General features: G+C 43.2%; 1 protein-coding gene across 14 annotated transcripts in view; it reads right to left on the bottom strand.

The window, feature by feature from the left end:
* BRSK2 (BR serine/threonine kinase 2) overlaps positions 1 to 17,840 on the bottom strand; it is a 324,688-nt gene that overhangs the window by 70,581 nt on the left and 236,267 nt on the right. For all 14 annotated transcript variants that reach the window (XM_052811057.1, XM_052811058.1, XM_052811061.1 and 11 more), the window contains exons 5-7: positions 12,335 to 12,451; positions 1,336 to 1,369; positions 375 to 443 (exon numbers count right to left, since the gene is read on the bottom strand). In XM_052811057.1, the coding sequence (XP_052667017.1) occupies positions 375 to 443; positions 1,336 to 1,369; positions 12,335 to 12,451 (220 nt within the window). The remainder of the gene's footprint in view (positions 1 to 374; positions 444 to 1,335; positions 1,370 to 12,334; positions 12,452 to 17,840) is intronic.

Here is a 17,840-nt window from a genome sequence, read left to right as displayed (position 1 = left end):
TTTGATCCTGTGAAGGACAACTTATTGGATGCTCTCTGTATCCTGGAGTGGCAACCCTGCACATCCTTTGCCATCAAAAAACATGCTGCAGTATCACAACACAGCAAAGAGCATTTATGGAGACAAGTTTTTGACGCTTGTCTATGCTTTCCTGTGCAGGGCAGCAGCATTTCAAAGCAGCAGTGAAATATTCCTCATGCTTTTCCTTTGGGACTGATGTAGAAATAAGAGGAAAGGATGCAACTGAGAGATACAAAAACAGGGGAACTAAAAAACCCATCTGTACATGATGTCAATAGAATCGCCATTAAATACAGCAGAATTTTCAGATTTTTCTTTTCTTTTTAAAGGATAGCGCAAGGAAGATGACTCACCACGAGCAATGCAAATAAAATGACTCCACAGCTCCAGACGTCTGCTTTCCTTCCATCATATTTTTCACCCTGCGCAGCAATGACACAGACGTTCAAAAGACTGCTCACTAGCAAATGAATTAATTATCCTTGAAGAACAAGAGAGGGAAGAATGGGAAACCCCACATTTTAATTCAGCCACCTGCTTCCCAAGGTGGCCTTCCCAACTTGGAGGCCATGACACAGCCCATTAATAGAATTTTTATGAACATCAGTTTACAGTCTTATCTGGGATCTGCGAGAATAGGCTCAGAAGTGGGGAGCAGGGCAGGAACGGTCGACAGCTCACAAATGATCAGACCTGGCACTTAAACCGTGTCAGAGGTGTATTAAGGACGTCAAGAAGGTGTTTTTCTCTTCCTTGGTTCTTCAGGGAGCTTGTCACCAGTCATGTTACTTGTGAACTCATAGTATTGTCTGGACAGTTGCTTCTGTATGCTTCCTGCTTGGCTTTACATTAAAGATATGCTTTAGAACAGGGCAATCTTGGCCACTGAAATCTTATTTTCAGAGGACAAAGGGAGAGTAGAGGGAAAGGATAGTTCATATCATTTAATGGCCAACATCACTGACAGGCAACCCCAGCTCTTCTACTGAAATGACAGCTACAGCAGAGACAGGAAAGCGTAGGGGACTGCATCCCCTGGGTGGAAAGATCAAGTTAAACGAGGCTACTGTATTTCTGTCGGATCACATGGCATGAAGGGTACTGTGAGAATAACACACGATCATTTCCCTCATACGGTCTATGCGGCTTGGTTCAGGGCTGAGCCAAACAAACAAAACCATAGTTACGTTCCTTGTGTCCTTTCCAATGCTGTCTGCCTTGGCCAGATTTCCTGTACAGAGGGTCTGTCTGTGTACTTGCAATGATTGACACTTTAAAAAATATATTTATACACACTAATGTTAACCAACTTACCCGGATGACTTCAGGGCAAGCATAATGTGGTGATCTGAAACATAAAATACAGTCAAATGAGCATGTAACAGCCTTGTATTTATGGATTACGTGCATTTCCATTTTGTTTAGCAGAATCATGATTGGCTCGCTTATACAGAATGCAAGTGTGCAAAACCAGCACTTTTTTCCTTACCTCAATGACAACATATTTCTAAGAAACTCAGAAAATGGTCAAGAAGCAACATAATTCAAAGTTCCATGGCTCTACTAAGAATTTCTTAAAAGCAAGGAAGGAAGAGAAGACCAGGCATATTCTGTGATTATATAGAATTCCAGCCCTCTAATCCCACCCTTTAACTAGGCCTTGTATCTAATTAGAAGGGAGGCCCACGCTGGATAGCCTTTTATCAGAAAAGAGACAGAACAATATTTTCAGACCAAACACATGCATCCCTAAACCATGTCTTGCATCTCTTCTGCTACGATTGCTCTCAATTATTCTAATGGTCATAAAAGCCACCAGTACATGATTCAACATGCAATTTTTTTTTTCTTTCAAAAAAATAAAAAGGATGGACAGTAGTACACTACCTAGTGAATTAATATATTCTTTTTGCATCCTTCTACCCATATATCTCTGGCTGAGAATAGTTAATTACTTCAACTTCCCAGGTAATCATTTTAATTCCTAAAGATTATAGCCACAGCTATTTATTTTATAGCCTTCATTAAAGTAACTTGACAAGTAAAAGGGATGCAAACTGTCTGAGACCTGTGGGCAAATCATGCTATTGTTTATACTGACACCTCCCAGCAGTCCCTAAGCCTGTCTTCATTTGTGCATTTGTTTCTTGTGACAAATGCAATCATGGCTGGGCAATACCTGTCTCACAAAGTAATGAGCAAAACAGAGGCACAGTGAGGTTAGCTTTGTGCTAGGATGCTACATTAATGCCCAGTGAGACAGCCCATTAATTGAATTTCCATACACACTACACTTATCTTATGGCAAAATATCATCCTGTGGGCATGGAACGCCCTGATGTGGTATCACAGCTTTTGGCAGACGATGATAATAACATCAGGGTACACTTGGGACTGCAGCTACCTTGACAGCAAAACTTAAGCAAGGAGAGAGAAATGCAGCTGATCCCTCACATATTTCAGGAAAGATGGAATTCAGAAGTTTAGTACAAGATTTAATACTCCCCCACCCCCCATTTAAGAGGTTATCACAGGTATTCTAACCAGGTCTATCCACTCAGTAGTGATCCCAACTGTCTTAATTTAGACTGGATTTTAAAAACCTCGATTCAAGAGTGAAAACAGATCATGAAAACCAGAACCTTCCCTCAGAGAGCTGGCCATAGTTGGGCCTTAGGATAGCAAAAAGAATGGACTTGTGCCTAGTGGGTGGACAGACTATCTGGGCTCTCTTGGCAGCTCTGTCACTGGCAGCCATATGGACATGGACAAGGTTACTGGACATGGACAAGGTTACTTAACGTTTTTAAAAGCTGCAGCTGGCCCCGGTTTGAAAAAGGTGACCAGAGCCTCACCATGAGTGTACTCTTCTGACTAAAAGAAGAGCAATGCCAGCACAACTTCCATACCTCACAGAAGTTTGTATGACTGAATTTTGACTGATGCTGGGAGTTGTACGAGGCTTTAACCTTTTAGGGAAAAAGCTTCTATAGGAACAAAGAGCATGATGGCAACATAGTGAAATAAAGCTAAAGCAGTCAGTAGTGTTAATAAAATTGTGGCTTCTTGACTAAGCGGGGGCTCATTTGGGGGACTTGCAGCATATTGCTGGCCACTGCTGGAGAGAAAGTGAGGCCACAGTGAGACACCGAATTACTTAATGTTATGTATGTGTTCCCAACCCTCCAAATTATATTGTTCCCTGCAAATTTGCTTCTTTATAGCAATCCAACAGCTACTCTACACCTGTTCTTTTCAATCCCCCAAAGCCTTAACCACTAAAGAGTCATATCACTGGACTAATGCATGATTTTACATCACTGGACTAATGCATGATTTTACAAGCTTTTAGAAGACAAGTGAAATTATGCTTGTGAGAATGCTTAACGAGTGGTGGTGTCTTTTTTTCTTATCATAAAAATGGTGTATAGTGTACAGGTCATCCTTAAGGCACACACAGATCAGAATTAAGGAGCAGGACCAGAACTGGGACTGCAACCCAGGACTGGACAAGCACAGCCAACTGTCACCAGTGCTAGACTGCTTAGACAGAACAGTGGAAGAGGGAACTATGGAGCTGTAGGGAAGGTAGTACTGCAACTATAATTTGGAAAAAACATCAGATCATGGACATTCACTCAGTTTAGTCACCTCAGAATAGAAAGACCAGTTCTAACATGTTCTATATAAGTGAGTCACACCAGGTTTATTGGAAAACCTATCGGGGGGTAACAAAGGAGTGAAGACACAATCTAGATAACTGTTGAGCTCCTGCCACTTAGCGTGTCTGAGTTTCTCAGTCTTGCATGCATTTTAGCTTCTGTCAGGTACGATGCTACCATTGCCTTTCCTACAGAAGGTGAGTCACGAAGACACACAGTACATTAAATGGCTACTGCAGGTGGTGTCTGTGGCTAAGCTAGAAACTTAAGCCAGACCTCTCAAATCCTGCACGGTATCCTGTACCGTTCAGCATCATCCTTCAGCACAATACTTTTTGGGTGGCCATGCCATCTCGGGTGCACTGGAAGAGTCAGTGTCTCCATTTGCAGAGTGCTTCTGAGTTCTTATTTGAACATGATGACTCCAACAAAGATTTCAGAACTCTTAATTGTGGATGCTGAGCAATGCAACCACCTTGATAGCTTCCTGTGCTAACATCCTTGAAAAGAAGAATGTTAAGTGTTGTGAAGAACCCAAGACAGGTATATACCTATTTATGTGTCCCACTAGCAAATGCACTTAAAGCATTTACCCTCCTGAGGTCAGCCGGAGTGCAGTGGAATCTGCTAGGTGTCTTACAAGGCACCACTGAAATTCTGCTAAAATCTAGGAGAGTGGGGGGAGAAAATGCTATAATAAGTCCTTTGAACAAGTTGGATAGATTTGATCATTCAACAGATGCACTGCAACTGCCCAGAGAGCACAGGTTCCTGGCATAGCCATTCTGAATTCTTGCCAGCACACACTAGCTAGATATCTGCAGCATTATCTTGGCTAACAGCTCTAAAAGGGATCCTCCGGCCAGCCAGAACCCATAGAAAACTCATTTCCATGCTGCCAATCACAGAGCAACTTCAGCTGCTTTAAAGAGAAAACTCAAATTTAATCAAAAATCTATTTATCTTTCTACAGAGTCATGAATATTTCTTTGGCTCTTATCACTAATTATTCAATATACGTGTGTCAAGAGCAACCATTGCCTGCCTCTTCCCCTAGGCCATCTCCTCATCATTCAGCTACATCTCTGTGCAGCAAAAGCCACAATCTGCCCTTGATAACAAATAAGTATATCGCTCATCAAGATCAAGAAGCAGTTGCTGCCTGTGGGTACTGCTGCAAAAAAAGCACCAATGTTGGCAGTGTTTATTTCAAGGGTGACGTGGATTTTCCCAGGCTAGTTTGTCTGGGGCAGGAGGGGCTCTCTGAATGGTCATTCACAGCTGTGACTCTAAGACACAGTAATCTTATGGATCTTGGGGGACCTTAGCAAAGCATTTACATGGGATTTCAACCGGAGGAGATAAGCCAGAGTGCAATGGTGACATCCAGGACAGTCCTGGACAGTTAAGTCAGGCATTCAGAAAGAAATGTATATTTCCTTGATGTATCTATACTGAACTTCATCTGAGAAACTAGAAAAGTACTTCTTGATCTGGGCACATCAAGATACAGCACAGCTACAGTAGATCTGAGACAACCAGGGCCACATCATCAGTGCAGATGCGATGTGCCTGTGACCTACAGGTCTCATTATGTAGGTAAGAGAGACCTGCACTGTGCACACACAAATCGACTGCCCATGTATGGTTTATCTGGGAATATACAGTAACTGCTTTTCCAGAGAAGCTGTTGGTTGATCCAAGAAGCACAGGGAAAGCTGTGTAATCCTACTCCACAGTGTGACAAATCCTGTGTTACACTGCCTGATGAGTTCCCAGGTCCCATCAAACATGCGTGTCCATGCCTGGGTCCTTTGGTCCCATGCCTTAAGATGGTACTATCTGGGGAAGAAGAAAAGCTTCGAGTGCCATTCCTTAGGCCTCACAGCTGGAGGCAGAGTTTCTGCAGAGAGGGAGGAACAAGAAGTCTCCTTCCCTCTGTTTTTCTTATGCATGAAGTTACCTTGATACAGAAGGTTGTACAGGTGCACAGAAGTCCTCCCACGTCTAGCTGTCTTTGCTGTTGCTCGAATGCTAGAGTCCCTTCTCCCCCACCCTGTTAATCACAGTCTCCAAGCTGGCTTTCAGAGACAGAAGCTACCCACTAGCACAACGGCTGCCTTGTGCTTTCCCCCCATGCTGGGTAGCAAAGGGCTGAGATGAAGGGGAAAGCCAGAGGAGTAGCAAAATAGATAAAGGGAATTCTTCAGGAGAAGAACATACATTAAAGCATTCTGAGTGGAGAAAGCGACAGCCACAGATCACACAGAAAAATAAGACAGGGAGAGACTGAAGAAATGGTTCCAGTAGCAGTGGGTAGTTAAGGCTGCAGTGAAGGCAGTAGCTGTAGGTAAGGCTGTAATTAAGGCTGTAGCTGTAGTTAAGGCTGAATGCTATTTTGCCATTAAAGCTTCAACTCAGTCCTTTAGCTTTATATGAGAAAACTCAGCATCTAGCCCTCAGCCATCTTACAGCTGTTTACTCCTTGAGCAGAATTACATTTTTGGGGAATCTGTAAATCAGTTCATTAATATATCAGTTCAAATTACTAAGACTTGGAACCTTTAAGAGATCCTAATTTAAAAAATGAAACAGACCCCTGTATTAAAAGGGCATAAAGGTTGCAAAGTTAAGCTTTCAAAAGTTAAGAATTGCTAAAATAAAGCTTGAAGAGGTTATACTGTACTCTGCAGGTAACTTGAGGTGGGGCGGTGGATCTGTTGCTGTCCCCAATGCCTCTGTCTTACTTGTGGCTGAAGTTGGAAAGTCTGTAGCAATGTGAGGGAAGTTTAGTGTCATGGAGGACAAGCTTGTGATAGAGGCAGCTGATTGACATACTGGAGAATCAAATTCTCTCTCCAGCCCTGCCACAGAATCCTTCTGTGAAAGAAAATGAACAGGTGCCTTAAACTGAGATGTTCACAGGTAATTATGAGTTGCAGGTTCCCCAGTTTCCAAAATCACAGTGCAACACATCCGAAGTTTGATTTACAGTATTTATAAGCACGTGGAGCAGCAGCTGCAGTCGGTAGGCTCTCTGCTCTCCAAGTAAAGGACTGTTATCAAGCACTGAGTATTCTGAGATATGAGGCCCCAGAGTATCCAACTGCACACTCAAAACTGGTTGATAATTTTGAGTTTCATTTTGCAGAATCACGTGTCCTCATATAAATGGAGATAACCAGATCAATGTGGCAAACATAATATGAAAACAGTGTAATTAATATTTGTAAACCTAAGATACTACGATGAAAATAATACCTAGTATTCATAGCAAGGCTTGAATGCAGTGAGCAGAAATTATGAATGGATCCATAAAATGAATCATGAGGAAAAATCAAACATTAAATAGCTGTTTGTTCAAAAAACCACACCACCCAAACACCAAATGAGGCAAAGATTTGTTGGAAAAAAACCGTACAAGCTTGTAATTAATGGCCATATCCTAATGTGCATGGGCTAAGTTAATGCTATACTGGCAATCTTAACATTTTAAGCACATCTTAAATTCTCAGTGCTTGATTTTGCAGACTTAAAGCTCTTTTAACATACCTTGGGATGTATTATAGGTGAGGCTGGTATTAATGGTTATTAATAAAGTTGTCTGGTATTTCCCTTTATAATCCTCATTTTAAGTTGCCCATGACTTACCATCAATTTAACAACTTAACAACAATTTTCCATGCTTGTCATCTGCCTCAGACTGGTTTCATGCTTGTGTGTGCATGCATGTTGTGTATGGGCCAAAACATTTCCACCATCTAAGTCTAATCTAAATTAAATATTTTTTCCCATAAAAAAGGAAAATTTCTAGTATTCTCAACTGCAAAGGGAAAAATTGACTATTTGTTTGCATTCTCTAGAAAAATTTAGTCAAACTGCCACTAGAAAACTGCAGTCTGCATTTACTAGCAGAAACACTCTAGAGCATCAGGATCAAAATTCTATTTGCATTGGTAACACTTCACAGAACAATTTTTCTACCTGAAACTGATACTATGAGCTGCTGTGGCTGGGGTTATCACAAGGTACCAAACTTTAATACAAAGTGAGTGCAAAACCAACAGGAAATAGATCCAGGACTGACAGCAACTGACTGGGACAACCAGGTAGGGTAAACTAGAGCTGGAACCTAGTGGAAAAGAGAAAAGGATCTGGGATTTGGGGCAAATACGGAGCAGAAATGACTGGGAGAAGTCAGCAAGACTAGAGTGCAAATCAGGGAAGGAGATGGGAACGGAGTGCTGGGAATGGAAGCTCTTGATGAGATAGAGTAAAAAGTACTAATTCTGGCATTTCCAATTTTAAGAGCCTAAATTTGCAAGCCTAACAATAACTGGATGTAGGACACTTGCATATGTTTTAGACAACATGCACACATTTATTATAAAGGGGAAAGAATATGTGCAGCATCATGTCTTGTCATTAAAATCAGAAACAGTGCTTGGACACTGAAGTGTGTTGCAAATGAGTATCGCTCTCATGAATTATCTGCTCATCACGGGTGTGCTGATACACCAAATACAGATGTAAGGGAATCAGGAACTAGATGATGTCTGCTAGCATTTCTAACAAACACACAGTGCATTGGTTGTTATAAATACCCTGAGCTCAAAAAGAGCCAGTAATCAGTCCTTAATGAGATTATGTGCTTTTTTTTTTTTTTGATAGATCCAGGCAATCTGTGGGTCTGCAAAGTGTTGCTAGGAATTGCTAGGGAGAGCTGAGAGCAGAGAAATGGACTGTGCTGGGGTTGGAAGTTGCTGTTTTCCTCCATTATGCCACTGACAGGCACAAGGCTTTCTTCTCACTCTCAAGAAAATCATGATCTGCATCACTCTTCCCACATGCACACAGCTTTCTGGATCAGGCTAGGGGTTCCCTGTGGAGACACCAATATGGGGGAACTGTTGCATACAGTCAGTTAATTGTGGGGCTGTCAGCAGTGGTGTCAGTCTCCATACCGACTGCCTCTGCAGAGATCAGGTCTAGTGCTGGAGCGAGCTACATTTACACGTCAGCTCTGTCCTAGTTCTTGGTTGGGATAGAGAGATTTGGAGGCAGGCGGCACAGAGACTAGCACTGCTGTGGGTTCTCAGTCATCTGGCAGCTTGCAGGAATCTCCACCCACTAGGACTCAGTGATTTGAAGCTGTGATGAGTGAAACGGAGAGAAGTGAAGAGATGGCAAAAATTTACTTTGCCAGGTTTCTGTGAGGAGCAATGGGGAATTAGGAAAGATCTTTACAAACTCCCAAGAATTGTAACTCAACAGTATCTTCTTTCAATCCTTCATTTTAGCCATAAGCCCTCTTAGTTCAAGAAAAGGGAACAAGGTCCAGGGAATGCCCCAACACTTCCTACTTTTCCAAGACTCCTGTACAAATTACTGCAATTTATGTTCAGAGCAACTTGCGCACTGCAATGACTTGCTAAGATGGGAGAACTGAAGCAGAGAAAGGTAAAGCGTCTTGTCCAAGACCACCCTGAATGCCTTCAGTAGAGGCAGAAGCCAAGCTCAGATCACCCGGGTCTCAGTCCTGAGGTTTAACCATAAGGCACTCACTCTTCTTGCCTAGTGACAATTCAGGATGGATTGGACAGTATCTACCATTCTGAAACACTGCAAGGCAGTGTGCTGGGAGGAATCGCTGTGAAAAGAGACAGGGGAGTGTCTCTGCATGCCATTGCCTGGATCGGTAAAGAGGAGTAAGAGCTGAAGAGATCTAAAATAATAGAAGCAGCATCCTACCGCATCTTCCGCTTCCTTCCTTTGCTGTTTGCTCACAGATGTCCCCCGCTCCTGGAGGAATGCAGAGACTCACTGCGTTACTTTGGCATTTCAAGGACCATCTCTCCATGAGGCTGCCTTGCTGTGCAACTTCTGCAGTAAGTTGAGTTATTTCTGCAAACCCTACACACAGCTCCTCTTCCCTTCAAGGGTCTAAAGACACATGTTTAAAATTATGGCTTATTCTTCTGTGCTTTGTATATGCAAGATTTGCGCAATAGACATTTCCAGTAATGGAGATTCATTACAATCAAGACCCAATGGGCAGTCTGTCAGTGACAAATTATGTCAATGAAACAGCAAGTCCATCCTTACCTCCCTCTCCTACACAGACACAACCGGATTGAACTTCTATTGTTTTCTCCAGGTAGCCATCAGTGCTACAGAAAACTGTGCAGATCTAAGGAGTAGCTCTCAGAAAACACTGACTCTGAGGTAGGCAATACAGCATACTTTAGACTACGTGATTATCTTCAGGAGGCCAGTCAAGGCTCTGTGGTGACCTAAAGCCTACCCAAAGTTTGGACTAAACTTAGCAAGTCACTTGTGACAGCAAAGAATTTTTGACTGCACGCTAACCGCTCTGCTGTACTGACAAAGTTAGCTGCATCACACAGCTCAACCCCATCTGATCCTCCCACTCTGACTGACAGAAATACCTGGAGACTCCTTACGTGACTGTCAATGGAAATGTTACAGTTTCATCTCATTATCAGTGTTCACAGCACAGGTAAAACCATTCTGGAAATTAACTTCTGGGTGCATGGAAGAGCATCTTATTAAAGCTCAGTACCTCAGCCACGATTCACTCTGTTTTGTTCCTTTTCATGCTGGCTGAAAGTACCAGCTACAAGGGTAGGTAAAACTGTTGCCTTGAAAAGCTCTGAGGTTACTCTGTGTGCTCCAAGGGAAAGGGAGTCATAACTGGATTGCCTTTCTTTGTGAACAGTGTGGCATATTGTTATATATTCCTTCCTTCCTTCCTCCCTTCACCCCCCAAACCAGAGAGATCACAAGACACCAGTATCAGCCATGCTGGGCTCCATGCCAGGAGAATTAATGAAGTGGTGTAATAGCTCACACGGAGGCCTAGTGATTGGCACCACACTTAAAATGCATCTGCAAGGCAGGAGATCATAGCATTGCTGCTGTGTTCTGTTTATTACAGGCACATCTCTTCCGTTCCATTGATTTCTTTATTAGCACGTTTTAAGGCCGCAATGTGGGGGCTGGCTCTGCTTGAAGCATGGAGGTTTGAATTCCAGCACAGTTTATGGAAAGGAAGTCTCCCTTTGAGACTCTAGACCTGGATGACAGACCCTGGTGCTAACAAGGACTGGAACCCTACCGAGAGGTTCCTGAGGAGTTTGAAAAATCCTACAGGGCAATGTGAGACTGGGTTGGCTTTTATACTTCCTCTTGTTTTTTTCATGGAAGGAAGGGGGAAAATTTTATCTAAAGAGTATAGAGGCTTTGTGGTTAACTGCAGGGAGGACTTTATTTCCTCATCTAGAGGGGAGGTTTGAAAGCAGCTGAAAGCAACAGATGCGCAAACTCATAGCTCCTTGCTTTTCATCTGTGCTGCTAAGAGGTCAAATCTTGACTTGACGTGGACAGGAAGGAACATGTGGGTCTCAGTGTACTCATCAGCGAGCATTCAATCACATCATGAACTTCAAATAATTTTGCTATCCATTATTCATGACTTGGAAAGCAGAGCCATACAGCTCAGGACTGAGAGGCAGTGGCTGGGCGGTACAGGGAACCACAATGGCTCCACGTCTACCCTGAACTACCTTGGCTCAGAGCACAGACTGAAAAAGCATGGACTCTAATCAGCTGAGGACAGGGCTGGGCTGGAGTTATCAGATTCACACTACCAAAGGCCAGGAAGAGTAGGTCTGTATGGGAGGAGGTGGAAATCCGCTGGTACTGCCTGCAACTCCAGTTTCTGAGTTTGCTGTTATAAAAATTCAGACACAGGTAAAAGCTGGCATAGCGGGCCCAGCCTGAAGCAGCTTGATGCAGCTGCTGCCCTTGCCACAGCTCACTGTGGCAGCCCCCCCCAGTCAACAGAGCACCAAGCCATAGCTGGGGTCGGGGGTGAAGCGGTGCATGGTGCAGTGGTGTCCCTAGAGGCAATGGTGATGAGAGGGCATTGCCCCAGAGAGCACGTCCTGTCCCCTGCCAGGCACCCGGGCTTTGCTCAGCTGTTGGGCTTATTGCTGGCTCCCTTGGAAATTCTTAGAAAGCTCTTGCTGGCAATTGAATTGCCATGGAAATGTTTTTAGATTGCCCCTGCAATATTCCTCCAAGCAGTCTCCTTTGTATCTGCATTCATGCCCTGCTTGTAATTGCAAAGGACCCTGCTGCCTCCCTGTCAATCCTGCATGTGAGCCAAAATGAAGCGGTGTGGAGCATGAACAGGAAGAGCTGCAAGAAGGCAGCCTAATCAGGACATGCAAATTCCATTTCAAAACCCCTGGATTCATTTTTTTTTCACCCCCTAATATTTTTAAAGCCTCTTCCTAAACCAGCCAACACTACTGCTTTCAGTTCTCAAAAATTATATGGCCAGTGAAAGCAAACACACCAGCGTATGCAGATGAATCCAAATCTGAAAGCCTTGATTTTTAAATCCCTATGTGACACCTGTAGAGACCTGCTTTTCACTGTAAAGCATTCAAAAACCCTTCTTTTAGCTATCTTATACACTATGTGCATCATATCAATTTATTACCTTGCTGAGAAATAACAATGCACAGTGTAAGTCTGCAGGTCTCTATTGAAATCCTTACTATAGACGTTTTTTATGTCTGGAATCTATCACTGATTTTTGCAACATGTTCTGAGACACTCACCCACAACTGGTTTCTAACAAGCTGTCCCCAACCTGCAGCGATGCCATCCCAAAGTCTGCTATCCGAATGTTGTTCTTTTCATCCAGCAGTAGGTTTTCTGGTTTTAAGTCCCTGTGGCTGTAAAGAGAGGATCAAAATGTGAGTTAAATTATCCACGACAGCTTTCCCACTCCAAAACTTGCTCTTTAGCCAGCATAGCATCGAACCTATTATATTTTAATTGATTTCATTTTTTTTCCTGTCCCAGGCAGGAGAACACACATATCCAAGATCCAATCTTTGCAATACTCTAGACCGTATTCCAAATGCCCACTCCTGATGAATGCAAGGCTTGAACCCGCAGTGCCCTGACAGGAAATGAACATCTTCAACTTCCAGTGATACCAGCACAATCTGAGGGAGAGACTGAGATAAATAGGTAGGAGGAGAATTTCAGCTTGGATTCAGGGCTGATATACTCCATCGTATGCCAGCTCCTTAAGGTAGGAGGCAACACCATCGATATATTCTGTCAACAACAGGAAACAAAATGAGTGATATCTAGAGAAAAAAAAATCCTTGGTGTAAATGCTACTGCAAAAAGCTCCCATTAGGAGTTGTTCACATAGACATATGGCTTTGAAATAATTTGGGGTAATTAGCTCTGATGGAGAAATACCTTCAACTCAGCACTGCCTGTAACTGAGGATGCCAGCAGTGGGAAGGAAGAGAGAGGACTCCCTCCCTTTCATCAAAGCTAGATTCTCCTATTATTTGGCAACATGGGAAGAGCCAGACAGCCATGATCTTCAGGATGGCAACTCCTGCTTTAAATCAAAGGTATCATATATTGACTAATTTATTAATCTCCATTACCCACAGCCAACACCACTGTGCACCCACGTCTGCTTCTTAGTACTGAAGTGCTTTTGTGCAACTATCACATTTACCTGATTTTATATCCAAAGACAAAAACCTTGCACAAAATTTGTCATGGGTTCCCCTTTTTTTCTTTTTATTTGCAACTCTTTAACAGTCACAAAGATGAGAGAAGCACTTTAGGAAGACAAAAGAAGCAGCTCTTTTCTTGTTTTTGCTTGTAAGTAGGCAAAATGAGTCTTTGATGTCTTGCTAATAAAAGGTCCAAATACAAGCACTCAAACCTTGCAGGCAGAACGGCCAGCTTTGGTGGCCGGTCAGAGCACAAACCTGTGGGAAATGGCCAGCCGACAACACATGCGAGTGTCTGGCGAACAACAGTCATTTGCAACAATGGTTCACTAAAACAGCTTACCCCGACCAGAAACTGAACTCAGCAAAAGAACCAGCGTTGGGATAGTCTAGTCCTGTGACACCCATAATGGAAAGCAGCCTTATCTTCATGCCATTTCCTCGTCACTTTTTAAGACATTCCTCTAGCAATCCTCATGCATGCAACTGTAATCCTACCTCTATACCACTGTAAAGGAGGACAGTCTCTACCCTCTCAAAGAAACATGAGAGGCATGACAATGTCCTGGAAATGATCTCTGATCTGAAGTCTGAAATGATCAATTAGAGACAACTTGTAAATAATGCAGGTCAATTCTATGCAAAACCAGAGCGCACTGTAATAGGACACCTGGGGAGTGTAACAGATACTTCCAAAGGAGACTTCCAGCAAAATAGCGCACAAAGCAGGTACTGGTCATTCACCTTATCACTGAGTCCTATGATTCCTTGCCCCTCACTTTTTAAAGAGCATAGAATTTGGTCTCCAATCTTGTATAAACATGATGAACGCTGTGTGTTAAAGTGGCCTTGTTAACCATGGGCAAACAATCCGGTAGATAATGGAGCAGCATGATTCAGATTTGTGCATATTTTCATCTGACAAAGGAAAAGGTGCTTTATCAAATCTATCTTTCTCATATAAATCAAAGTTTCGAGGTAACTGGAGACAGAAGACTTATTAGCCATAAAATAACTATCAAGACAGTCATACCTACTTGACAAAAAAGCAGGAGATGAGTGACAAGCAAATGTTCCAGAGGCAGTGAATGACCAGTTAACGGCCAGGAAAAGAAACCCTGAACGCAATCATCAAGGACAGCAGTCCTGGACAAAGGCAAGATCATCAACATCTGCCAAATCTGAACATGCTCCAGCCCCAGAAGTGAAATGGAGTAAAGAGCCCACAGTCCTCAGGGAAGCTGGGAAAGCTGGACACTAATGAGACAGTAGTGTGTGATTTAATCTTTCCTCCAGCAACATCCTGGACAGTTCTCATCTTACAACTGGTTTCATTAACAGGGTGCTGGGAAGACCTCATCTGAGTGGGGAGACGCACTGAAGTTCTCCTGTCTGAGGACTAGGGCTCAGTGGCAAGTAACAGCTCCCTGTAAAGTAAGAGGTGCTTGTTTGATGCTACAAAACAAGAAATCTCCCCACAGCTCAAGTTGTGTGCGTGTTCTCCTACTGTGCATGGTTTTTCAGTGGCTATGGTTGTTTTTCAGTCTTAGCGACTGCTGCTGGCTGACTGCTGAACAGATACGTGGTGTAGAAGCTGAGGGCGCTGCTGCCCATGCCTGTTACACTGTTTGTGTAATGGCTGATACCATTCATACATGTTCAGTTTATAGCAGGCATACTGCTGACGTATGCCTTTTGTACCTAAAAATTGAAATTCTTTGCTTATCCTAAAATATTTTATTTTTTTTAGAGAGAAGAAAGAGAACTTGAAGGAATGATCAAGGCAGAGCATGACCTAAGCACAGGACATCCACAAGTGTTTCTCCAGCCTGGATACATGCTCGCTACAAAACATCTTATATTATTTCAGGAAAATGGTGCAGCTAAAGGAAATGCAAACATGCTCCCCTTCCATGCCTCAAAGCTACCAGGCTTAGCAGACCTGCCACAGGCCCTGGCTGGAGCAGAACGTATGTGAACCTTGAACCAGCTCCACTCCCAGACCACTGAGAGGTGGTGAAAGGGAAGGGACAACACATTTGAAAATGAGTACAGTATTCACTCGTGGAAAGGAGTCTCCTTCCCATTTCATCCTGTCTTCCCATCAGCTGGGATCCACAACACAGACAATTTTAGGCCTGGGTTGTTAGGGAGGATCAAGTGGAAAAATGAGATTCCTATAAAGTGGCAAACATATTCAGGGTTTTTTTGGAGAGCCACTGCAAGAGAGAGAGGAAAAAGGGGGTGCCACCATCCACATTTCAAACGTGGAGTAGGCTTCACCTCACTGTGCAGTGCAATGCTTTTCCATGAATGATCAGCCTACATGGGCTGATGGTGGTCTTCAGGCAGAGGTCCTGACCCACCTCCCAGAGAGCATTTTGAAAGCCTTAAGTTGGGACCTGGGGATTCACAGGACTGGGATAGTATGTGTGAAAGGAAATCTGGAGTGGCAACAGACCTTAAAGCTTTTTTTTTTTTTTTCTCTCCAGACACTCACCAAAATAAAACCAAGAAAAATGATCAGCTCTTCACTATAGCCCACTGAGCAGAGAGGAGAGTGTGGACTCTGGTGAGAATAGTTACATTCTTTGCTGTCTGGGCCCTAAAATATAAGAACTGTCATACGGCAGTTTTGCATCTCTCTGACCCTTCTCCATCCCTCTTTCAACATAGTCCCTAGTGCCCAGTATAGATGGTTAGCATAGGAATTTCATGGCAGCCTGAGTATTTTTTTGTATTGTGGCGGCACTCTTCTCAGACACCAGGGTGCCCGTGGGATCAGGCAGTGCTTGCACATTCAACCACAAGAGAATTTTATGCCACAATGAAAATTTTCTTCTAGCTGAAACATTTCTCTGCTATCCATCTTTGGACCACTTTGAATTTGCCGAGGCAGCATCCGGGGGATAGAAGTCAGGCCAGGAGTCTGCACCAGAGTGGCAGAACCAGCACCACTGCCACTGGGAATGAGATTTCCTCTCTGCATTTGCATTTCCCATCTTCGCATTGCCAGCTTTTCAAATGCCAGAAGGAAGGCAGAGGAACATATGGGAATAGGGAAGGCTTGTTATAATTTACCTAAGAGCCCAGCAGCCCGGACAGCCTCATGCATTCATATTTGGAAAGAATTCTCTTGTGCCAAAATGAAACAAAACAAAACAAAACAAAAATCCCACTGTATGTGGTAATTACTTGGCATTAATGGAACATTGCAGAGTAAATGCATTTAATTTGGTCCCATTCCAGCTGATCTCTCTGGCTCTCCATGTCTTATATGACCGCATCAACTCCTCTCTCTGCAGGTGAACAGAGGACTCATTACCCTTTTGTTGTTCTAAAGGCTCTAAAGCTGTAGGGGCTTTATCACATGGCTGGGAAATCAGAAAAGAAAGCAGCTTCTTTATTGACAAACACGGCAAACTCTCCTATTGAGCCCTGCATATGCTGAGAAAGAATATGAAAGAGAAATGCAGCACTGCAGAAGAAGTCAGTGTAATCCTGATCTAGGGTGGTCACAGACTCCCAGAGCTCCTCAACCAAGACAACAGAGCAAGAAGTTAGCACCAGCAGCCTGCATACAGCAGGCTTTTGAAGGGAGAGTGTGTGAGTGAAAGGGAGCCATTAAACAAGCCATGACAGGGGGAGCATACACTGTCAGACTCTCTGCAATGTCCCTCTTTTACAGATTACAACAAAGGCTTTACAATTCCCTTGCAGCACAAGACGGATACAGAGAGAAGTCTGAAAAAATTGTCCCATGGAAAAGGGCACAATTCTTGGAGGTTTTGCACAGAAAATAAAGGCATACATATGTGTTAACATGTTCCAGCTTCCCACTTACACGCTGGCCATGCTTGCTTTCTGGCCGCTGCCACAGATGCTATTCAGACAGCTCCTCTAGCTCCCTCCATTGCTTTCCTAGTCCATCCTCCTGCTCTGGGAATATCCCCGTATCTGTACTGCAGGCAATTGTAGCATACAGAAAAAAGAGAAGTAAAACACTCTCTCCCTCTCACCCAGGGTTGGTGGAAGGTTTTTGGTTTAGGGACAGACTCCACATCTTGGATTCGCCTGGCACAAGATGATGAACTAACCCATTATTTTAAAGTGATTTTTGAGCTGAAACGTTCATGTCAGTTTCTATGACAACTCATTGTAGGTCACAGATTTCTAACCCAAGAAACCTCCTAATTGGAGTAGTTGCAGGTCATTTGTACTAATCAAATTCTTGGCTACTTTGCAAATGCTTTTCTTACTGACCCCAAACTCCCAGAAGGGCCAGACCACAGAATAATTGTTCTGCAGTATGCCTCTTAAAAGTGCCTGATGTGATGGAAATAATTTATCAGTAATAATTAATAGTATGAGAAGCAATATTTTTCATTTTCATGAGCAGAAAAAACCTTTCATCTTATTTTATCTTGCTTCTGCAAATCAGATCCGAACATGTAACTTTTATCTACCTACAGAAGAATCTTTGTTTAGAGCCATGGTTGCTATGCTCAAATTTAGTAAGTTTTCACAGAATTCTGCAGAACAAGTAAATTTAGTTATAGCTAGGAAAAAGGACAAC

The sequence above is a fragment of the Harpia harpyja genome, chromosome 16, assembly GCF_026419915.1.
Source record: "Harpia harpyja isolate bHarHar1 chromosome 16, bHarHar1 primary haplotype, whole genome shotgun sequence".
Lineage (NCBI taxonomy): Eukaryota > Metazoa > Chordata > Aves > Accipitriformes > Accipitridae > Harpia > Harpia harpyja.
This window is presented reverse-complemented; position numbering and strand designations above follow the sequence as displayed.